Genomic DNA, 24,793 nt, shown 5'->3' with positions numbered 1-24,793 from the left:
TTTGTGATAATGAGCAGTGGCTGCAGAACTTCTGGATGCGAAAGAGATTCATTGACGGGAGAAGCAAGTGGCCATCACACTCTGGAACCTTGCCATGTTGGGTTGCTACTAGTCAGTGGGAAATCATTTTGGAGTTGGAAAATCCACAGTGGTGGTCATTTTCATGCAAGTGTGTAAGGCCATTAATAGTTTCCCTCAGCAATGTGCAGGACATAATTGATGGATTTTCAGCAACAAGGTTCCCAAACTATGGTAGGGTGATAGATGACATGTACCTCCCTACTTTGGCACCAGCCCATCTTGCCACAGAATACAGCAACAAACTCTTAAATTTCCTTCTTTCTTGCAATTATCAAAGAATTATGGAGAGCTGTGAGGTTAGTAAAGAAGCAGTAGATGTTTCAGAGCCAGAATCTCTATGGATTTCCTTGTGTGGTCAGTGACTTACTAGATTGACTTGCCATGGTCTCTTATTGAGGAGGATTCACTAGCATTTACTGGGTATTGAAATGGATTACTGTGTTTGATGCTTCTTGTCTCGAGCCAGAGTAGATTCTAATCTTAGTTTCGATATGATAGTAGAAAACCCAAGATAGGGGGAATGTTTCATGTTTCCATTTCCAACGTGTGATCAGCTGTGTGTGTGTAGTTCCTGAGATTGAGCAACCAAGAGTGCAAAGTGTAAAGCCATGGGTAAAGGCCATTGTACTAAAGGTGTTGTCACAATAGTAGCTGAGGTGTCCTAGGACAATAAGTCTTGGAAACTTTGTAACAACTTTGTGGATAAGTTCTTGGAGGACAGGACCGTCAGTGGCTATTAGCCAGGGTGGGCAGGGATACAAAACTATGCTATGAAGTGTCGCTCTAGCCTCTATTTGCCAGAAGCTAGGAATGGGCAACATGGGATGGATCACCTGATGATTACCTGTTCTGTTCCTTACCTCTGAAGCACCTCTCCTTGGCCACTGTCAGAAGACAGGATACTGGGCTAGATGGACCATTGGTCTGACCCAGTATGGCCGTTCTTATGTTCTTGTGTTTTTATGTTCAATGACATACTCTATCAGCTTCTCTAGGAAACTGGATTAAAAGGCTGCAAACTACTTGTCTCTGGGTTCATGGAATAATTAGAAAATCTTATAGTTTGCCCCATTCATCAGCCTATACGCCATTGACCTATTTAGAGACAGAAGGCCAGGGATGAAAGTCATATTAAACACTTACCGGTACGGGGGCCTGCGGAAGGGGCGGGGCTTGGGCTCTGGCAGCTATGTAAAAGGACTCAGGGCCCAGGCCCTTTTAAATTGCTGGCCCCGGAGCAGCTGCCCCTCTCCTCCTCCCGTTGGCGGGGGGGAAAGGGGGGGCGGGAGGGGGCAAAAGGGGCAACGATGTTAAAGCACTGCCCCACTTTTCTATCCCTAACACTGCTATTTGTTGTGAAGGTCATATTAGGGAAAGGAGTGACATCTGTCGTTCCTTTAAAAAAAGGACTCAGAAATTGAGAGAGCTTTGTCTGAGGGAGTATATGATTGACCAGTGTCTGACTCTGAATATATTTGGGGCGATCCCTCCCTTACCAGATCCAGAAAATCTTATTGGCCTACTTAATCTTTGGTGAGATGTCAAGATCATGTACCAAGTGGGCTTATAGCTGTGTTTACTGCAAGAGTTGTTCTTGGGTCTCATTTCACTGGCCACCTATGCCTTGCTCTGTGGCCCTATTGGGCACCCTGAGGAGTCCATCAAAAGTGCGCTACTTGTCTCTCTCAGCACAGATCTTCTCCACCCCATCCTGCTCAAGGGTCTTCTGTGGTTTCTCAGGCCTCTCAACAGCTAGACCTTCCTGAGTTTGTCCTGGTCCAACCTGCAGGCTGAAGTTCACATGGGAATCCATCCCATCAAGTAGAAGAGCTGCCCCCCATTTATACTTTCTCTTCTCCTGATCAGGTCCTTCTATGAGTCCTTGTCACCAGCACCAGATGACTTTGATTTACCAAGATCTTATGAGAATGGGTGGAAGCAGCTGAAGAGTGAAAGCCGAGTTTGTGCTGGAGTCTGTCCTCAAACTCTGTGATATTTTGCAGTCCTCAGGTCCAGGCGGAGTAGCTTGCCTATTAATGAGGTCCCTTTGGATGACTGTAAGATTTTGCAGGTCCCTTTGGATGACTCCAGCCACCCTTACCCTGACAACAAACAGATGCTATCAGGTACCTGTTCAGGGTTATGAGCAATTGTGTTCACATCCAACCTTGGGCTCTCTGGTTCTCAGCTGCAAATGGATGATCGTGCCAAAGTCATTTTCATGCTACACCATAAGAAAAAATGCGAATGAAACTAGATTTATTTGGCAGGAAAATATAATTCTACTCAAATCTACAGTTGCACATTTCTAACCGTGGGGCGCTTCTGTCTAAATATGATATTTATTGGGACTCCATGAGTAAATTCATGGGCAGATTTCTGGATGCTCTTAGGTCTCTGGTTCCTGAAGGCTGTCTCATTGCTAGATCTGCTCTTCAGGCTGCTCTGGACTCTCCAGATTCTGCAGCTGTGGTAATGGCTACAGTGATCACCATAAGAAGATTGTTGTGGCTTCAGAACTTGGGCATACCTGCAGAAATGCAACAGATCATTGAGGACTTGCCCTTTGAGGGATATGTGGTCGTTTTTGTCAGATAAGAGAGGAGATGAGGCCTGACATAGCCTAGAGGACTCGCTTGCCACACTGTTCACTAGGGATCTACATCATAGCTCCCTGAAAGAAGCAATACAGACCACAGCAACAACTATGACAACCTTTCTACCAGCCCAGATATTCTTACTCTGTCAAAAGGGTCTCATATCACAGTTCAAGTCTATACCCACCCTCGTTCCTCTTTTCTTTTCAAGGACAAGCTTGTACTTTTACAAGAAGTGCAAACTCTTCATTTGGGTGCTGCTCAGGAAGTTCATGTTGGGGAAAGGGCTTTAATGTGCGTTTTCTCATTTCTAAAAGAAGGCGGCGGGCTGTGGAAGTTAAACAAATTAATCAGAAATATCAGGTTCCACATGCACTCCTAGCAGTCTCTGGCTCTCCAAGATGTTTACTCTGTGTGGCAAACCACCCAGGCCACAGAAAGTACCTGAGACATTTGATTGCGGACCAGCATTCCCCAGTACACTATCTTTCCTTCTGCCCCGGGGTGTTTACCAAATGCATGGTAGCAGCCCACCTCAGGAGGCTGGACATCCAGATATTCACCTATCTGGACAATTGGTCTGCCGCAGTTCCAAGCAGCAAATGGAGATGAGCATCTCGCAGATTCAACCCTTATTTGCTCAGCAGGACTTGTTAATAAACAAAGTCAAGTGAACTTCTACTTCCATTCAAAGAACCTAGTTAATGGCGGGGGGATACAGATTCTATAACAGCCTCAGGACAGATTTCAGGTCATCCTGGACCTGTTCAACAGTCTACAGTCTTACCCCCAACACATCAATGAGATCTTGTTTGAGATTGTTGGAGGACATAACATGCTGCACTTATGTGACTTGGCATGCTAGACTTTGCCTCAGATGTTTACAGGGATGGCTGAAGCCTGTTTACTCCCCAATCAAACATCTTCTGGACATGACAATTGGCATAACTGCCAGAGCACTTGACTCACTGGACAGCTGGAAGAATCCCACTAGTGATTATAGAGTAGTGCTGCCCTACTCAACTCCTCTTCCATCCATGACTTTGGCTACTGATGCATCCTTCCTAGGGTAGGGAGCTCATTTAGAGATGACTCAAACACAAACTATATGTCAAAGGAAGAATCATCACTCCACATCAGTGTGGTGGAGCTATGAGCCATACACAAAGCCTGTCAAGTCTTTCGACCTTAAATCAAAGACCAAACTATCCAAGTCCTCCAGGACAACATGACGCCCATGTTTTATGTCAACAGGCAAGGAAGTGCCATATCCGTACTGTTATGTCACAAGGCCATCCACCTATATAACTCTTGCATCAAGAAGGAAATCACTCTGTCAGCATTTCACCTAGGAGCTCAGAATGTCCTATCAGAATCATAGAATATCAGGGTTGGAAGGGACCTCAGAAGGTCATCTAGTCCAACCCCCTGCTCGAAGCAGGACCAAGTCCCAGTTAAATCATCCCAGCCAGGGCTTTGTCAAGCCTGACCTTAAAAACTTCTAAGGAAGGAGATTCTACCACCTCCCTAGGTAACGCATTCCAGTGTTTCACCACCCTCATAGTGAAAAAGTTTTTCCTAATAACCAACCTAAACATCCCCCACTGCAACTTGAGACCATTACTCCTTGTCCTGTCCTCCTCTACCACTGAGAATAGTCTAGAACCATCCTCTCTGGAACCACCTCTCAGGTAATTGAAAGCAGCTATCAAATCCCCCCTCATTCTTCTCTTCTGTAGACTAAACAATCCCAGCTCCCTCAGCCTCTCCTCATAAGTCATGTGTTCTAGACCCCTAATCATTTTTGTTGCGCTTCGCTGGACTCTCTCCAATTTATCCACATCCTTCTTGTAGCGTGGGGCCCAAAACTGGACACAGTACTCCAGATGAGGCCTCACCAATGTCGAATAGAGGGGAACGATCACGTCCCTCGATCTGCTCGCTATGCCCCTACTTATACATCCCAAAATGCCATTGGCCTTTTTGGCAACAAGGGCACACAGCTGACTCATATCCAGCTTCTCGTCCACTGTCACCCCTAGGTCCTTTTCCGCAGAACTGCTGCCTAGCCATTCGGTCCCTAGTCTGTAGCGGTGCATTGGATTCTTCCGTCCCAAGTGCAGGACCCTGCACTTATCCTTATTGAACCTCATCAGATTTCTTTTGGCCCAATCCTCCAATTTGTCTAGGTCCTTCTGTATCCTATCCCTCCCCTCCAGCGTATCTACCACTCCTCCCAGTTTAGTATCATCCGCAAATTTGCTGAGAGTGCAATCCACACCATCCTCCAGATCATTTATGAAGATATTGAACAAAACCGGCCCCAGGACCGACCCCTGGGGCACTCCACTTGACACCGGCTGCCAACTAGACATGGAGCCATTGATCACTACCCGTTGAGCCCGACAATCTAGCCAACTTTCTACCCACCTTATAGTGCATTCATCCAGCCCATACTTCCTTAACTTGCTGACAAGAATACTGTGTTGACAAGAATACAGACCACCTCAGCAGGACTTTTGGGGAGAATCATGACTGGCCATTGAAGGCCAGTATACTCAGATTTATTTTTTTTTTTTTGCAAGTGCAGGATTATTGGTATGAACCAGTTTGCAACAAGACAGAACAGAACGTGCCATCAGTTCTGTTCCAGAGCAAGTCTGAGCCCAGGCACTCTTTCAGATGCTTTCCTACTTCCCTGGAGGTCAACTCTGATGTATGAGTTTCCTCAAGTACCATTCATACACAAGGTCATACTCAAGCTGAAACAGGATTGGTCAGAGATTATACTTTCTTGTCTCATATAACAAAGGTAACTGTTTTTTTTTTTCAGAATCAAAAAGGCATTCACAGTGGTTCCTGAGGACAAGTCAGAGTTAATTTACTTGAATTTTGAAGGCGATCATCTTAAAATGCTTAATTTTATTTGAAACAAAACCCACATCTGCTCCTCTTGCTAGGAAGAAGTCTCAAAATTTGACATTAAACAAAGATGGTGATTGGAACATGATTTTATTTTAATTCTGTGAAAATAATGTTTAGATCATATGTGTTGTGGACTGAAGTTATGTTTAAACTTTTTAGGCTGCCAAACGAGGGATTCTTTCTTCAGGTCGTGGTAGAGGAATTAATGCACGAGGTCGGGGTGCATCACGTAGCAGAGGCAGAGGAATACGAGGCCGGGGTCGTGGAAGAGGGGTTCCAGGTCATGCAGTAGTGGATCATCGACCGAGGGCACTGGAGATCTCTGCATTCACAGAAAGTGATAGAGAAGATCTTCTTCCTCATTTTGCGGTATGTAGTAACTTCAACATTTCTTTTCCTTGTATTTAATAGTTTTGTGGAAGTGCAGGGAAAAACTTCCAAGGGGTGATTCCAATCAACTAGAATCCAGTATTTAATTAACCAAGGAGTCCTAAAGTAGGTTCTCTACCTTTAAAAAGAGCTTTCTGTTTCTAAACTATAGAAGGACTTCATACAAGGTAGGGAAAGGAAAAAAGTGAACTTTTACTTAACTCTAGTGGCATTCTTTAGAAACAGCTGTGTGACAGACAGAAAATGATACAGACCAAGGTACACCAATGCCCGAGGCCTCTAAATTGCAGGGAACTGATTAAGTGAGATGTATTAAGATGATCTTGCCAAGTGACTAACACTTCATGCTGTAGAAGGAGAAAAATGATCCAAAGTCATTGCCAAAGAAAAGGAGCATGGCAAAAGGGTGAAAAAACCATAAGTGATGCTAAATTGTTCCCTATGTGTTTACACGGATGTTGTGTACACCAGGGAGAGAATCTGGAGGTAAAATTTCCTATCGTCAGTTATTCAATATCCTAGCAAGCTATTGTTAGAGTGGTGGTAGTAGAAAGTCCTTGGGTAGAAATCATGCAGAACAACTGGTAATGGGCTTTTGCCAGAACTGGAGGAGTATAAGAATGAAAAGAAATCTTGGACCACTCTTCTAAACCACAGAATACCATATTGTTATCCTGTAACAAAACAAGATAATGTGTGAACAAACTGCCTTTTTGGAGGTACGCTTGCTTCAACTTTCTTTATGCCTGACAGTCCTGTCTCAATGAGTTATACCCACTTTTTTGAGTTTGAGAGTAGAGACCAGAACTGTACAACAGCTGCAGGATCTTAATACCACTCCCAGAAGTCTGTGCGTCCCCAAAATGGCGCACACGCAAAGCCAGAATTCCCTTTAAACAGAATTCCCTTTTCCTAACTTCTTAATGTTAGGGCTGCAGTTCAAAATTTGGTACTGGGTTTATATTTGTCAGCAGTCCGTTATGTCAGCATATAATTTAGTTGGACTGAAAATCAAACAAGAGGGGAAAATTGTCTGATCTATGTGTTTTCTCTTCAAGCCTGCAATGAAGGAGAAACGTATTGAATTTGTAGCCTGGATACTGGTGATGGTACAGAGCTGTCAAAGATAAATTGAGGCAGTGTCACAAGTGAGATTGTGGAGCAGTCAGTCAGGTCTGCTTTCTGTTTGCCTTTTAACGTTCACCACAACAGGGACAGCCTGTATACCAGGAACAGGAGCCAACTGTGGTCCAACAATTCTCAAGATGTGGTTGACTTAGAGGATAAGACATATTGTCTTATGTCAGTTTTTATTCATCTATAGCAGTCACATTTGCAGCAGCAGAATATGGCTATACAAATAGGTCTATTGAAATGACTTTTTATTATTATTGGGAAACTTGTCTAGTTATTATAAGGACATTGGTAAGACTCTTCAGCCAACATTACATTTAGATTTTCAGTTAAAACAGTATTTTAAACTCCTCTGCTAGACATTAAAATAAATGTAAATCAGAATTCATAATAATTATACCACTTTTAGTGTAAAGAGTTAATTTTCTGGAAAGTTAGACCTCACATTTAATCTGTGCATATATGTCAAGGCTGAATATTTGCTGATATTACTGAAGTTGTAATTAAAGTGGACCTCTAAAGCTTTTTTGAGTTTACTTTTTCAACTAATTTATGATCTATGGAGAGCTGCTTTTGCTTTTGCTTTTGACAATCTCTGTTTACATCATATTTAAAAAAACTAAATAGTGGCTCTGCCCCCTTCCTCTGAAGAAACCAGAGTGAGAAGAACTTGAGCTCCAACCTTTCTGATATCAGTGCTATTTGCATGGCAAGCGGATGCAAATAATAATCTCCTTTAATTTATATGATGCTAGATTATATTGTTAACACAGCTAAATAGCTGCCTCTTTGTACAGAGAGACTGAGAGGGGGTGAACTCAGACTGCAGTCAGTAATTAACATGTCTTTAAACCTGGGTTTGGCATGTCACTTTCACAGAAATTAATTACACAAACTGCAGAAGCAAAGGTGTGTGTTCAAAAACACCAACTTTTTTTTGTAAATATCTTTTAGGATTTAAAAACATAAGCTCACACTAACGCCATTAAAAAAAAATTTCCAAAAAATTTTGCAAGGTCACCTTTAAGATTTTGCATTCTACTATGAGGGAAGTTAATATACTGTGTTTGTTGTCTCTTATCTGGAGACAGAAGGAAGTTCCTTGTGAAGAGGCAGAGTCTCCATCTGTCAGTGGAAACGTGCTGTGTGGGCATTGGTTTATGGTTATGACATCTCCCATAACTTGGTTTTTCCCTGTTTCAGAGGGTTTAATTGAGGATGATGTTGCATTTAACTAATTTTATTTTCTTAAGTGTGGTTGGGGACTCTGCGGGGTTGGGAAGGAATTTCCCCCCACATCAGATTGGCAGTGACTTTGGATGTTTTTTCTCCTTTCGCGGCATGGGGTGTGAGTAACTTGCCAAGATCGTCTTGATATATCTCACTTGTCCAGTTCCCAGCCATTGCAGAGGTCTCTGGTATTGGTGCACCTTGGGCCCTACTATTCTCTGCCTGTCACACATAATAGGTCAGTCTCCTGTGGACTAGAATACTTTGGTCTAGTTTTGGTTGCTGAGTTTAATGCGCCACCCGCGCATGGCCACCTGGCTGGTGGGTGCTGGGTTGGGGGCCCATGATGACATATGATTGGAAGGATTCGATTTTTATCTGTAAATGTTGGTAAATGCCGATTTCATCATATATGCACAAACCAATTGGGGGGAAAAAACTTCCCTCGATAGTAATAAAAATGTACAAATAGGCAAAGTAAGAAATATGCTGCTTGAGAATTTGTTTGATATAAGGATATTTACTTTGTATATTTTAACAAGCAATGTTGACAGTTTGTATTTTAAGGTTACAACATTTTAATTTTTTGAACCTCAACATCCACTGTCAAGAAATAATTTTCTGACCACCTCCCCATCTGTAGTTTTCTGCAATTGTGACAATTTAAATTGATAACAATTTGGGGGAAAAGATTAAAATATATACTTTTGTGCAACTGAATATTTAAATGGATAAAAATAGGGAAAAAAAACCAACCACACCTTGAACATAAACATCAATATTATGACACATCAAAAAATTGGTGCAGAGTCCTCTGGTACTTTGTCAGTAGCCTATGGAGTTCTACATCAGTGTTTGTTCTTAGTAGCTTTGCTCTTACTGTGTTTGCAACTATATTTCAGACCAAAATACTTCCAGTTGAGGAAAAAAATGGTGAGATCAGATTTCTCTTGCACAGCAATTTGAAAAAAGTTTGTCTTGCAGTTTGTATTAATATATATATTATCTGCTACAGTTTAAAATATTTTATGGTCCACTTCTGTAAAACCCTGAATTAGCTAGAGCTCAGTTATCTGAGACCACATCTCTCAGCACTCTAACTACGCAGATGTGATTGTCAGGGATGGTGTAGGTGATGTAGCCCAAGTATGCTCCATAGGGACCAGAGCAGAGCTTTCTTGGTAGAGGACCTTCAGCTCTGGAACTTGCTGTCACTGGAGATAAGACTGAATTTGAGTCTTGGCACATTGCAAGATTAGTCTTCATGCAGACATTTTCCTGACAGACTGATGGAGTCAGTGGCTCTGAAGGAGAAGAGGAGAGCCATGATTCATCCTTATAGTATGCACTAGTAAATTTTTGTAAGGGGAGTCCAAATACTATAGTGTTCAGTGTTTTAAAGTGCATATAAAAATTATATAGTATTTCTCACAAAGACAAGTTAACCATTAAGGTCTCTTTAGCGTGCATCATTTCCAGTTCTATATAATTTTCAAGTCCGTGTGATTCTTTAGGGCTTGTCTACACTGGCAATTTACAGCGCTGCAACTTTCTTGCTCAGGGGTGTGAAAAAACACTCTCCCCGGAGCGCAGCAAGTTTCAGCACTGTAAAGCGCCAGTGTAGACAGTGCACCAGCACTGGGAGCTACGCCCCTCTTGGAGGGTTTTTTTTTTTTATAGCGCCGCAACCACACAAGCCACATTAAAGCGCTGCTGCGGCAGCGCTTTAGCGTTGCCTGTGTAGACTAGCCCTTAGTACAGCATTTGCATAGAAGAGGAATCTTTCAGTTAGTTTACATTTTTCTCTTATTGAAAGCAATATGGTGAAATTGAAGATTGCCAGATAGACGACTCTTCTCTCCATGCAGTGATTACTTTTAAGACAAGAGCAGAAGCTGAAGCTGTAAGTATATTCTTCATATTAAAAGTACTTTAAGAGGATATCTCATATTAGTCATATGTAAACTGAACTAAATTTAAATTTAAGAATAAGTATAATTTCAGAACAGTTAAATCTTATGTTGACTGCTTTTGAGTTGATTATCAAAGAGGAATAGGTTTGTTTTTAGATTAAATTAGATTACTGAGTAACCTTTTTTTTTCCCCAAAAAGCTTTCAAACCAACATATTAAATGAAATCCTTAAAAGGGAGGAAATTCTGAGCTAGTTTAAAGTATATCTTGCATGAGTCAAAACAAGACATCCCCCTAGTGGTAATTCATGAATGGATGTCTGGCTTTGGCAGGACCCCCCTACCTGTTCATTGTTCCTTATTTTTGCCCATAAGAGTTACCTCAGTACCCCACGGCTTGATTATTTTCCCTTTCGTTGTAGTTTACATCAGAAATGCAGAATCATGAAACAAGTTATTCAAAGGGTTTTCTTTATGTATTTTTCCATGTCCCTTATTTTTATAGAAATTTGATTTCTTGGGAATTTGTAGGTTCTAGAAGTTTGTTTTGACTACGTATCTTTAATTTCTCAATTCACCAACATTTCTAACAGATGATACAGGTTGTGATTACTGAAATTTAATTTGGGAACTAATTCGTTATTCTTTGTGTTTACTAGGCAGTTACATTTAATACATTCAGAGCATCAAGTTCACTTTGAAATGAAATTAGTGCTTGCTTAAGGTATAATGTATCAGTATGAAACTTTTCCCTAAATATTACTGCTTTCTAAACATTTAATGAAACTATTAAATGTTAATTTGTTAATTAAATGGGAGGAAGCATGCCAGTGCAGTGCTTTAATAAGTGGGACTCAGGGAAACTTGGGTTCAATTCCCTGCTTTGTCACAAACTTCCAGTTTGCCCTTGGACAAGTGGTCTGTGCCTCAGTTCCCCAATGCAAAATGAGAATGACACTTCCTTACCTAGGTTTCAGAGAAGCAGCCTTGTTAGTCTGTATCCGCAAAAAGAAAAGGAGGACTTGTGGCACCTTAGAGACTAACAAATTTATTTGAGCTTAAGCTTTTGTGAGCTACAGCTTACTTCATCCTTCCTAGCAAGCTGGCGGGGCTGGGGCTGTGCGAGTGGTACAGCGGGCGTGAGGCGCAGGAAGCTGGATAGGGAAGGCACGGCCATGGCTGGGGACGGGGCGGAGGAGGAAGATGAAAAGGGGGAAATACCCCCGCAGCCCAATGGGCTCCTCCCGGCGAAAGAGGCTGCGCGTGGCAGCCCCGAGGCCGGGGCGCTCCCAGAGGCGCAGGCCATGCTGCCTTGCTCGGGCGTGTCGCAGGTGGCCACCCGGCTCTCCTGGCGCAGGCTGCCCGGGCTGGCCATGTTCAGCCTCTGCTCGCTGGTGAACGCCTTCCAGTGGATCCAGTACAGGATGCTGAGCAGGATGCTTACCTAACAGGTTTTGAAGATAAATCCGTTAAAGATTGTGAGGCATTCAGATGCTATGATGGGGGCCATATAAATACATAGGACAGGTAAGTATGTTAGAATGTATAGGAAACTCACACTTACTCAGAGTAATGATCTGTGTACTGTCAATATGGTTCCATGTGATGGGATTTAACTTTTTTTCAAAAATTTAGGAAATTGCCTACAAAGTAACTTTAAGCGAAGTCAAGCACTCAAAAATTAGGAAATGCCAGCATTAAGATTGCCCTTGGATTTGGACCCTTTGGTATATGCAATTGGTGATGTTTTGGGGATCAGGGGCGCTCTTACCATCTGCCGTATAACTTTGTGTGCCTTAATGTTATGCTCTCAAGACACAGAACCTTGACATCAGTAGCCAGTTTACAAGTATAAAGGCCTCATCCTGGCTTCTGCCTGCCTAAATACTCATTGCAGGATGACTTCAACAGCCTTTCCAGTCTCAGGTCTCCCCAAATTCATCTACCCCGAGCTCTTAAGTACCAGACACTCTGACTTTTCCCTTTTGGTTTGTCACTCCCAAAGGAATGAAACCTGCACCCCAATTATTACTTCGTTTTGGGGGGGACGACACTACACACCATTTGCACAACAGAGACCTGTTCGGGGTAAAAATAAATAAAAGGTTTGTTTGAGGGAAAAATCACAGATTCAAAGACGAATTAATAAGGAAAGCAAACACCATACAAGTTACGGCGAAAACATAGATGCAACCTCAGGTTTTACACTTGCACATTTGAATCGGTTTTAAGACAGGATACCTATTGCCTTTGCTCAGATTCCCGGTTTATCCTATAGCCCTGAGGAGGGATCTAGAGTTCATAGACAGCCCCCCACCTTTGAGACTGTCCCTCAGTTCTGGATATCTTTCACTTCAAATACCTTTTCTTTTAACAATGTTTGCGGGGGGGGTGGTTGGTTGGTTGTTAAATTTCTCAGACTATGGTGATTCATAGTGGGGGAAATTCCTTCCTTTCTCAGTTTTGAGGACTGGGGTTTTCTTTTCAGTTGCAAGTTGTTTCAGTGTTTTCCCATTAATGTAATGGCCCACCACTTGTTTTTAGCTTCGTTTAAAGGGTACTCTGTGCTTCCCTCCTTGTTGTGAGGTGGAACTGAATGTTGCAGCATAGATCATGAGCACAGCTTTATATATACACAATTAGATAAATTCATACCACAGTCTGTATACATATCTCCTAATGACCACCAAGGTCAGAACATTACAAGCTTTCATAAAAGACCTTGATATATTTTTATGCACAATAACGTGTACAACCACTTGATTCAAATAAAACTAAATATTGAATAGTTATCCATGTATTGAGTGCCATCCAAGCTGTCCACTGAACAAGTCGTGTTCTGTGGGGGAAAAAAAAACACATCATCTTGTAACTAAAGACTGTATCATAAAGCATACTCACAAGGGAGCCGAATTGTTTGCAGCCTTAATTTCGGCATTTCATAGCTTTTGAGTGCTTGACTTTGCAATGTTAATGTTCTTTTAACACAATTTTTACGTGTAAGCAGTACAAAGTATATATAATGTTAACTGAAGAGAAACTCCACCTATACAGTAAACGTCATGAGGGCGCCTTTTTCACTGCACGCTCATATGGCAATATTTTTTCATAATGATGGAGAGAAGACATTTGGACTTCAGATGAAATAGGAATTTGCTATTACATGGTTTCCCTCCCACATTCTAGTATGACTTGTAAAACTAAATGTAGAACTTTCAAAGAAATCAGATTCATTTTATAATTCAAAACATGTTGGATTACAAATTGTTTGGTGCTTGTTAGTAAATCAGATTTTAAGAATAGTAATTGGTAATGAAGATTAGTTGCAGAACTAGTTGAATCATGAAAGCTTTCTTTGGGGCTTATTCAGAAGAAAATGTAATATTTTACCTTTGGCTGAAAAAAGCTTAAGTTTTATGGTGGTGGACATTTTAGTCTGGAAGGGAGGGGAGGATTCCCTAGCTATAAAATGTTGCACTTTTATGTAGCAGTAATTTCTTCAAAAGATTACAAGTTGTTTCTGAACCTAAATGTCATGTATAAGTACTTATAAAAATTCTAGTTGTGTGACATTGTGATGAGACCATGAACCAAAAACTCCTGAGCTGCATTTTAATAGGCATGGAATCTTTTAAATTTATCATAAATTTATATGTACAGATTTAAAATTTATACCTGGGGACTTTAATATCACACAATTCATGTTCAGATGTCATTGAACATGTAATTGTTTCTACATTTCACATTATGCTGTACTTTCAGATTGTACTATAAATCTTTTGTGACCGTGACAGTTATTTCGAAATGTTGCTAACGCTGATTTATGCTAGTTCATGTTACTTTAATTTGAACATACTATTTCCAAAGCAGCCACTTAATGCATCTGGTACTTAGAAAGGCATGAATATCCCATAAGTTAAAATTTTTACATTTCAATTACAAAGGGTTTGCAGGAAGTGGAGCATTTTCCAGTAGAATAAGTTTTATAATCACAAAGTTTAATTTTTGTTACACTGAATCATTTGTATTTGTGGGATGCTTGGGTTTTTGTAGTAAGTAAATGTATTAAGTGTTGTTTCAGTTTGTGTCAGTCTTTCAAGGGTGTGAAACACTGATCAAAATTCAATAAGGTGTTCATGACCGTATGTTATCCATGTCATGAATTGATCCCTGACTTGCTAAGCTTATTTTCGTTTCTTGCATTTTGATTAATATTGTACCTACTACTTTTTGTAAACTCTTACCTGAACAGCTATGTAAATACATTTGATTATCAAGTCCTGAACTATTATATGCTGAAATGGTATATTCAGTAAATCTATTTAATTTTAAGCTGTTCGTAATAGCTCATAAATCTGTTTCACAAATGTGTAAAAATCACCTTCCCCCTCCCCCAGTAAAAGCTTAGTATTGGTTTACTTTTGGTCTCTGATCAACTGTTGATTATTTTATTTCCCTTTCACAAAGAAATGTGAAACTAAGAACTTTCTAATTTGCTTCAGGCTGCTGTTCACGGATCTCGATTCAAAGGACAGGATTTGAAGTTGGCATGGAATAAGCCAGTTATTAATATGTCTGCTGTTGAAACAGAAGAAGCTGAACCAGATGAAGAGGAAGTAAGTTCTTTTTTCTTTTGATTTTCTGGCAAGATGAAAGAATATAGATTTTTTTTTTTTTTTCTAAAAGTAGGTAACATCTGTTGATTCCCACTTTGTTCCTGTACCATATACTTTCTGTGACTTGACATTGGGGCGTGAATTTGTAGTTTGATTACATAATGTGTACTTTCTTGTCTGTGCTACTACTAAGCTTGCCTTTTCCATTCTGCCACTGTGAACCTATTATTGGTTCAAATCTTCCATCACATCCTATCAGGAGTATTGTACCTCTTTCACAGCAAAAAACAAAACTTCGATGGTCCGTTTAGTAATTTATCAAAACAGGAGTGTCTCATACTAAGGTGCGGGGGAAACCCAGGGGTCATGCCCAGGACAATCAATGGAGATTATTTTATAATTCAGTGGATTTACAATTAAGTAGTCTCTTGTAAATTTCTTGGCTTTCCAATGTTTTGATTTTGTTTAAAGCTGCAACACTTTTTTTTCCCTTCAAATTGAATCAGTCTCAGCATTTCCACAAACTCAGGTATTTTTGTCTTGGATATTTCCCATTTCTTTTCTTTAGTATTCTGATATTTTATAATTCAGTGGATTTACAATCACAACTAAAAATGACTATTTGAGACTTGACTAATTTCTTTCCTACAGAACTCATTTATTTTGCAGAGCTAGAATTTTACCTACTGTAAAGGTGTACTTTTTTTCTGTAAATGTTTTTTACATCGTGACCAATAGCTAGCTCATTCGTTAACATTAATATGATCTTTCTCCACGTAAAGGACTTGAAACAATCAGTAAACTGTTACCTAATCTCCTCTCTTCAGTCCAATCGACTATCACATATCCATACTTCGTGACCCTTCCTTCTGCATTATGTACTTCCAGCTCTACGCAATTGCTGTGCAGCGGTTTTCACTGTGGTTGTAACAGTTCTGTTTCCTTCTTAATTCCACTTAATTTCCTGGTTCAGTTTTAAATCTAATCCAACTAATCTAAAGGATAAAAAGCACCTTCCTGAGTCATGTGTTCTGTTTCATGGGTCATAGAACCATTGATAGCAATAAATTTGTTGAGCAGTAGGTATGCCCAAATGCACGTTGCTTCTGGGACCTAGAGGATAAAAGAAAGATCCTGCTCCCTAGATATCAGGTGGTTCCTTTTTCTATCAACCAGTACAATCACAGAATCAGCTTATGGTCGTTTTCTAGGTTTAGATTTTTTTTCATAGTCCTAAGACCTTAATAAGAAATATTTCTCAAAGATTCCACAAGATCTGTTTTTTTACAAGTTTCCAAGTAAATTGAACTTAAGCTAGGGCAGTCTGAGATTGAAGCTCTCATGGCTAGACCTTCTTATAAACTGTTTCACAGTTATAGCTGTACCCAACATTTCTACTATTTTCATTTGATACTGTCAGGGTTCCCTCCCCACTCTGAACTCTGGGGGACCTGCAGGAAAGTCCCCCTAAGCTTATTTCTACCAGCTCAGGTTAAAAACTTCCCCAAGGCTCAAATCCTACCTTGTCCTTGGATGGTACTGCTGCCACCACCAAGTGAGCTAGACAGAGATTCAGGAAAAGGACCACTTGGAGTTCCTGTTTCCCCAAAATATCCCCCTCCCCCCAAGCCCCTTCACCCCCTTTCCTGGGGAGGCTTGAGAATCATATACCAACCAAATAGGTAAACAAGATGAGCACAGACCAGACCCTTGGGTTTTTAGGACACTAAAAACCAAGCAGATTCTTAAAAACAGAACTTTATTATAAAGAAAAAGTAAAAGAAGGACCTCTGTAAAATCAGGATGGAAGGTAATTTTACAGGGTATTAAAATTTAAAACACAGAGGATTTCCCTCTTGGCAAAACTTTAAAGTTACAAAAAAACAGGAATAAACCTTCCTCTTAGCCTAGGGAAAATTCACAAGCTAACGCATTTCCTTGCTATTACTTACAATTTTCGTAATCTTGGATGCTTATTTCAGGTAGGATTTTAGGAGATGGTTTTTCCTACCCTGGTCCTTCTCTGTTCAAGAGAGAACAAAGAGCACAAAACAAAACTTGACCCCACAGATTTGAAAGGATCTTCTTCCCTTATTGATCCTTTTGGTCAGGTGCCAATCAGGTTATTTGAGCTTCTTAACCCCTTATAGGTAAAGGAGGAATTTTATGCTACTCTTAGCTGTATGTTTGACAGATACGAATTCATTTATCTCTCCATTTCCAGGAGAAGTCAGATTTACATATCAGATTGGTGTCTCCCCATGTACTCATTACTTAAACAGATGAAATCATTTGAGGTTTAGAAAAAGGGATAGGCGAGACCACTTCAGTTCAGACTGTGCCTTCTTGGAGCCTCCAAAATTGAAATTTGCAAATAGCCACTTAGATTTCAATTTATATTTTAATGAAGCATAGTTTTCTTGATTCTTAAAGCCAGATCAGATGCTTGAATATGGAAAGCAAGGCTTCAGTCTCGGTTCTCTGTCTTCCTCCTGAAAGCAGTTAGTGCTTGCTAGTTTATTAGTGGGGATCTGCTGAGGAAACTTCTTGAAGGGGGAAAAGTGAAATCTGGAGTTGTCTGGGTATATTACCCTGTTGATCAACAGTAATTTTAGTCGCTTCTGAGAAAAAGAATAAAGGCAAGTAAAGTAATCTACAATTTACATAGTGAGGGGGTGTAATGGGATTTTACAAACACTGGAACAGAGGCAGGAAAATGATTAATTATCTGTCCTGTAGATGGGCTGCAGTCAGTTTCATTCTGCAACTCCTGCTGAAACATCAAGCCTGGAAATCAGGACCTTCAGCTCTCGAGAGTGATGTGGGGTTGGGGGAGAACACAAGTTGGGAGCAAAGAAGCAGGTTTTTGGATGTGGTGAATGCCTTGGTAGAGAGAAAAACCCCTCATAGTCCTGGAAAGAACTAGGTACCAGAGAACCACTGCCTGCCTGGAAAAGGGACCTCTGATGGGGCTTCCTTGAGGGGAAGAGAAGCTCTGTCTACAGACTTTTATCCACATAACAAGTGGGAATACTGGTCAGGTTTCCTTAATGTAAGGGGGAAAAAGTTTAGGGACCAGCTAGCTACATGTTGGCGTTTTCCCTGTGAACATAATTCACAAACTGTGTGAAACCCTGGTGAATGGGTGAGACTCTCCCTGACTTTTCATAGTTGAAAGTGAAGAGGGTGTGATGCAGAATATTTGTTTCTCTGGAACTGAAGCTGTAGCTTGGGAGTTAACTTTTTGTTAAGCTCCCCCCCCCCCGCCCCCCCGCCTACTCCCCCCCCCCTTTCAGTTTTGCTTTTATCCCAGCCAATATCAAAAATTTTTCATTGTTTCTGTAATAAATGGTTCTGACTTTCATGCTTGTATCTCTTATAAACTGAAAATACCTGACTGCCTTAGTAGTGTCTATGGACACTAAATTCACCAAAGTATTTGACTTTTTGTTTACAAGCTTCATTATCCATAACAGATACGGAGAATCCCCCTTTTTTCCTCATGACTCACTTCAGCTCATCTAAGGAAGTCTAGGCTAAACAGGGTCAGGCAGGGTGTGTGTTGGGTGGGCACAGTAATACCCTAAGAGACAAAGAGGGTGGGTACATAATTCAGTAGATTACACTCTTTCCTCTGAGGCAGTACTGAGCCAACACCCCACAATGGCAATAGGCAATAGTTTCTAATAGTCCTAGTCTGTTGGCTGAGATTTAAATACAGATGAAGTAGATTGTGGAACTGATAAAGATAATTTCTTCCCCTGCCAAGTTCCTGCCAGTCAAAGTTAAGGGACTCTCAGGCAGAGGAAAATGGACATCAGCCACTACTATTATCCTCTTCTGATCGGATGGTGGCCCTGGGACCCGGAGCAGAGGATTGGCCCAGCTCCACAAACTTGGAAACTAACTGATCTGGGAAAACACTCCATCGCTCAGCACTGTGCTTGAAAGAGCCTGGAACAGACTTAAGCTTACTGTTGTAACTGGAGTAGCAATGGAGGGGTCTGACAAGTGGGATCTGGCACTGCTAACAGTGGCTGCCTTCTCCCACAACTACTACTTCTGTTCTCATGCAGCTGGAACCAACATAGCTTTAGGTTCCGTGACTTTCCTGACAGGCTCTCTCCAGTGCCTTTTGAACCATTGGTAGCTTTCTCCAAAGATCAGAACCCTGCACAGATAGCAATCTGCGCTACTTTGAGGTTTCCTTACTTAAGGAAGCTACTGAAGCCAAATCAGTCCTCTTCATTTGCAGTCACGATGAACCTCCGGAACTTAGTTTAGTGGCCAGACCTTCTTTGAGCCAAAGTACCTGAAGCCTGGTCTACCTATCCTTACACGTTCAGGAAGCTCGTCTGGCAAACGGAACACCCAGAGGCAAATGTGCCTCGCACAAACATTTCAAAAGTCTCTCATGCTTGTCTGACACCCAGAAAATAGCAGGGCACCAAGCAAATCTCAAAGCTCAGGTTGTTTTTCTTCTGAGGTTCTGCCATAACACAAAAGAACCTACCTTAATAGTATTATATACAGATAGTTTATACACTTATCTTATACTAACTGTACTAGGAATAAACTACTATAAACTATAAATCTAACAAGGCACTTCGAATGCCCCATATCTGAAGGACCAGGGCAGCTCACTTCTGTTTTCCATGGTGGTTGGAAGGAACTGAGGTGCTAGAGGGCACAGTGCTGCTCACATAGCCTCCCCCTCAGAATGTTCACAAACACTGAGAGGAGCGGTAGGATGGAGCACATGTGCACTCCAGCAGGCACTGTATGGAGAAATATCCATACATGGAAATGTGCAGAGCCACTTGAACAAAAGCTTTCCAATGTAATTTCTTTAAAAAAAAAAAAAAGGGGGGGGGGCACAAATGAAGTTGAACTTTATTCTCTGTTGGGGCAACATAAAAATGGGAGACTCTCTGAGGACCAGATGATGTACATCTCGTGTTTTAATAGTTCTTATGATTCTTCAACATATTACATGTGTCCAAACTATAGTAACTCCTCACTTAACGTTGTAGTTATGTTCCTGAAAAATGCGACTTTAAGCAAAATGATGTTAAGCAAATCCAATTTCCCCATAAGAATTAATGTAAATGGGGGCGGGGGGTTAGGTTCCAGGGAAATTTTTTTTTTGCCAGACAAAAGACCAGACAGACACAGACGCACACTATAAGTTTTAAACAAACAATTTAATATTGTACACAGTGATGATGATTGTGAAGCTTGGTTGAGGTGGTGGAGTCAGAGGGTGGGATATTTCCCAGGGAATGCCTTACTGCTAAATGATGAACTAACAATTAGCTGAGCCCTCAAGGATTGACTCGTTGTTAATGTAGTCTCACACTCTACAAGGCAGCAAGAATGGAGGGAGGGGAGACAGAGAGACACCGTGTGTGTGTGTGTGTGTGTGTGAGAGAGAGAGAGAGAGATGTGCATTTCCCCTTTAAGTACACTGACACCACTCCTAAGTACACTACCTTATTAAGTTAATCAGCAAGCTGAGACCAAGACCAGAGCAACTGCTGCCAGGAAGCTCCCTCTGTCCTGAGCCCTGTCGTGTGTCCCCCCCCGGCTCTATGGAGATGGGGTAAGTGGGGTGCAGGGGGGAGGGGCACACCCTGACATTAGCCTCCTCCTCTTCCCCCCCCCCCCCCCCCCCCCGCGCAAGCAGGAGGCTCCTGGGAGCAGCTCCAAGGCAGAGGGCAGGAGCAGCACATGGCAGTGGCGGGAGGGACAGCTGAAGTGTGGGCAGTTGATAGCCTTCTGGGTGGCTGCTGCACAGGGAACTTAGGGGAACGGGGAGCTGATGGGGGGCTGCCAGGCCACCCGGTCCAGCCTGGCTAGCTGCAACAGGATGCTCTTCCTGCAAGCAGTGGACAAAGCAGGCGGCTGCCAAAAAGACGTTATAAGGGAGCATTGCACAACTTTAAACGAGCATGTTCCCTAATTGATCAGCAACGAAACAACGTTAAGTGGGACAACTTTAAGTGAGGAGTTACTGTATTATGCTGCCATGAGCTTTAAGACCGTATACTGAAAAATAGTCTTATTAACTCCTATGTTCATAGTCACTTTGCCTCTTTACAACAAAAGATACTTAATCTATCCCATTTTATATTTTTCCTCCCTCAAATCAATGTGTCTAAAATGAGACCTTACACTTCAACAATTTACAATCAAGTTCAAAATTGAACTAGATAGGCATGGTGAATATGTCTATACCTAAAAATAATTACTAGGATGTCTAAGAAGCTTTTCCTTTAAGAATTATGTATTTTTTGCAGTTGAGACAAATGAATTCAACACTAGAGAAAAATTATGGGGAAGGAATGAACATATGTCCCAAACCACCTATTGTCTTTATGCTTACCGCAAGCTTACTTTCTTTCATTGTTTCTTCATTCTTCAACCCATTCTTTCTGTTTACAGTGTCTAATTATCCCAAATTCATTTTTACTTTCTGTAGCACAAGTCTAACTTGACAACATATTTCAATTTCTGTACACTGTTCCAATCACCTTGCCAGAATGCACTTCATGTGTAATGTTTTTTGATACATTATCAATTTAAAGGGAATCTTCAGCTATTTTTTTTAAAATGCGTTTGGTAACACCAAAAAAGGTGAGCATTAAGCATAATACACTTAGATGAAAAGGAAAGGTAATTTAAATCTCATGAAGTTTCTGTTCATGAACTATGCAGATGTCACATTAATGTTGCAGAATGGAGTTGCTGTACAGAGCAAGGTGCTGATTTTTATATTATATTTCACAATATTTTTAAAAGAAGAACTTTAGAGTACAAAATGAAGGATATTAAACAACTTTAGAAGTTACACACTATTAAAAGTTGCATTTATTTTCAGTGCTATAAGCTAACTGTTCTGAAGCAGAGCTCATGGTGGGTGAGGTATCTATGTTGGATCTGAAGAAGAGCGTGTAAGCTTGAAAGCTTCTCTCTCTCTCTCTAACAGAGGTTGTTCCAATAAAAGATATTACCTCACCCACCGTGTCTCTCTAAAGTTCTGAGACCAACGTGGCTGCAACAGTACTTGTGTATTTTCAGTACTTGAGACAGATGACCTTTTGGAAAAATTGAAGGAGACTAGCTCTAGTGTTCGCACTCTGGGTCTGAGTCTCACGATCAGGAAGAGACCATCTACCCCATCATTTAGATACTAGAGACAGTATTACCCACAGTCGTCATTCTTATTTTGCATGTAGCCAGAGGTGTCAGCAGCAGCAATCCCAGTCTTCGTTTCAGACTGAGCATAAGAAGGTCTTTCAGATCTAGACCTGAGATGAGGCAACCAGATCCCTTTTCTTTGTCTTCAGCTAACACCATGCCTCAGATTTTATATGAGGATCAAGAGTTGTTGACCAGTCAATGAGGATCATTCTCCTCTATGGTTCAGACACAGACTAGCCCAACTTATCAACTGAGGGAGGCTGATTACCTTTATAGGTTCCATACTGGATTCAGGGCTTGTCTACACTTAAAATGCTGCAATGGCACAGCAGTGGCTTAGGTCATCTGCCTTCCCGAGAGGCGGTGGCTGGATCAACGGGGGAATTCTCCCGTTGACGTAGAGCTGTCTATATGACAAAGTTTTGGTTGGTTTAACTGTGTCATTCAGGGTTGTGGATTTTTCACACCTCGAGTCTGACCCAGTTTTCTAGTGTAGACAACACCTCAGTATCAGGAAAAGCTTTTCTTCCGGAAGACAGGTTTTTAAAAATAGAACAAGTGATTTCCTAAATTCAAGCCTGTCAGTATCAGAAGGTGATGGAGGAACAAGTCTTTTCAGAGGTGCTCTGTTCAGTCCTCCTTCGCTTTCATTGACAATAACGTCAGATGCTCCCAACACTGGATGGGGGAGCCCATATATATCTCAGTGTACAATCCAAGGGCACTCTGTTTTTCAAGAGAAAAGTTTGCACATCAACGTGTTGGAATTAAGAGCCATTCATCTCTCAAGTCATTCCTTCTTCATATACAAGGGAAGGTAGTCCTAGGTAGCAATGGACAATACAACCGCTTTGTCTTACATGACTGAACAAGAGGGAGCTCACTCACTTCAGTTATGTGCTGAAGCAGTTAGGTTATAGGATTGATGCATTTGTCACGAGCGCTGTCCAGTAGTCCCACATTTAGCAGGGGAGGGCTGTGTGCTAGCAGATCATCTCAGCAGGGACAGCTGTCAGATTCACAACAGTCCCTGAAGGATCAGGTTGTCATGACATCTTTTCCCATTAGGATCAACCTGAAATAGACTTGTTTGTGACAGAAATCAACAAAAAGCCTTTCTTCTACATTGGGGAAAGGGCCTTCTGTATACTTTTCTCTCCTTTCCATTGATTCAGAAAGTAGTGAAGATTAGACAAGACAGGAAAAAAATTACATTGATTGCTCCAGCTTGGCCGAGACAATAGAATCATAGAATTTCAGGGTTGGAAGGGACCTCAGGAGGTCATCTAGTCCAACCCCCTGCTCAAAGCAGGACCAATCCCCAACTAAATCATCCCAGCCAGGGCTTTGTCAAGCCTGACCTTAAAAACTTCTAAGGAAGGAGATTCCACCACCTCCCTAGATAACGCATTCCAGTGTTTCACCACCCTCCTAGTGAAAAAGTTTTTCCTAATATCCAACCTAAACCTCCCCCACTGCAAATTGAGACCATTACTCCTTGTTCATCTATGCCTATGAGGTCATTCTTCGAACCATGACGAAGTTAGTAGACAAGCATAATAAAGAACACATGGTCTTCATCACTGATATCACAGCCAGAAGGCGAGTGAGTTGCATGCTGTGATAGCTGAGCTGCCATTTACAAATTTTCATAAAGATAGGGCAGTTCTTAAACTTGCTCCCAGATTTTTATGGAAGTGTCTGAGATCCATTTCAATGAGACAGTTTCTTTCTGAAACCTCATGCTAATAAATGGGAGTCTGTTACATGCTTTATATGCTACATGGGCTCTTGCATACTATTTAGATAGACCTAAAAGTGTTAAGAGGCCATCTAGACCGTTTCTTATGCAAATTATCATATGGGTGATTGTGTGTCCACTCAGTTGGGTTTCCAGATGAGTTAAACAATGCATTGTGCAGTGTTATGAGTTACTTGAAATTCCTGATCCCTCTGTGCAGTCTCATTCTGCTAGAGCTGTAGCAATGTCTTTTTGCTTCCCTCAGACATCTTCTTATCAGGGAAATTTGTAAGGCTGCCACTTGGAAATCAGTGCACATTTTCACTAAACATGCTGAATCTTTCTTCTGGAGCACATGTCAAATATGGCAGAGCAGTGTTGCAATCGTTGTTTGATTGACTCCATTCCTATGTCTAGGATTTTTCAGCATTACTTGTTAAACTACTGCTAAGTAGTAATATGCAGAGCCATTCAAAAAAGAAATGAAGGTTGGTTACTTGTTACCAGACTTCTATGAAATGAGTCTGCTTATTCACAATTCTTGCCCACCTTCCCTCTTTTTCAGGGTATGTCTACACTGCAACGTAAGCCCAAGGTTAGTAGAATTAGAGTTAGTAGACCCTGGATTTGTTGTTTTAGGGTTTGACTGTTTTATACTCCTTGGTAATCCCAGGTTAGGAAATGTTGAACTCTGGGTCCCAACCTGGGGCTCCCACCTCTGCACTATGTTGTGGGGACCCAAGGTCAGCCACCCATATCCAAGACTTCCTAGTACCCTCCAAAAAGGTGGCTGCTCTAGCCTTTTGTTCATGGTTTAGTGTGAGAAGACTTGACTGTCCCCCAAACTTGACTGTCCAAAGGACAAATAAAGTTGGCCCATGGGATTGTGGGATGTTTTTGGCAGACTGTCATAGCGCAAGTCCAGTGGGTCTTTGTTTACGCTGCAAAGCAGTAGGACTTGAAC

The 24,793-nt window shown here is 41.4% G+C and overlaps 1 protein-coding gene across 9 annotated transcripts in view; it reads left to right on the top strand.

The window, feature by feature from the left end:
- Positions 1-24,793, top strand: part of RBM26 (RNA binding motif protein 26) — a 113,222-nt gene that overhangs the window by 72,429 nt on the left and 16,000 nt on the right. For all 9 annotated transcript variants that reach the window (XR_006287127.1, XR_006287126.1, XR_006287118.1 and 6 more), the window contains exons 19-21: positions 5,763-5,972; positions 10,174-10,260; positions 14,772-14,885. Coding sequence is in view for 1 of the 9 variants with exons in the window: in XM_043534405.1 (XP_043390340.1) it covers positions 5,763-5,972; positions 10,174-10,260; positions 14,772-14,885 (411 nt within the window). In the remaining 8 variants the exon portion in view is untranslated. The remainder of the gene's footprint in view (positions 1-5,762; positions 5,973-10,173; positions 10,261-14,771; positions 14,886-24,793) is intronic.

Source organism: Chelonia mydas, chromosome 1 (assembly GCF_015237465.2).
Source record: "Chelonia mydas isolate rCheMyd1 chromosome 1, rCheMyd1.pri.v2, whole genome shotgun sequence".
Taxonomy (NCBI): Eukaryota; Metazoa; Chordata; order Testudines; family Cheloniidae; genus Chelonia; species Chelonia mydas.
Note: the sequence above shows the minus strand (reverse complement) of the source record. Positions and strands in the feature narration are given on the sequence as shown.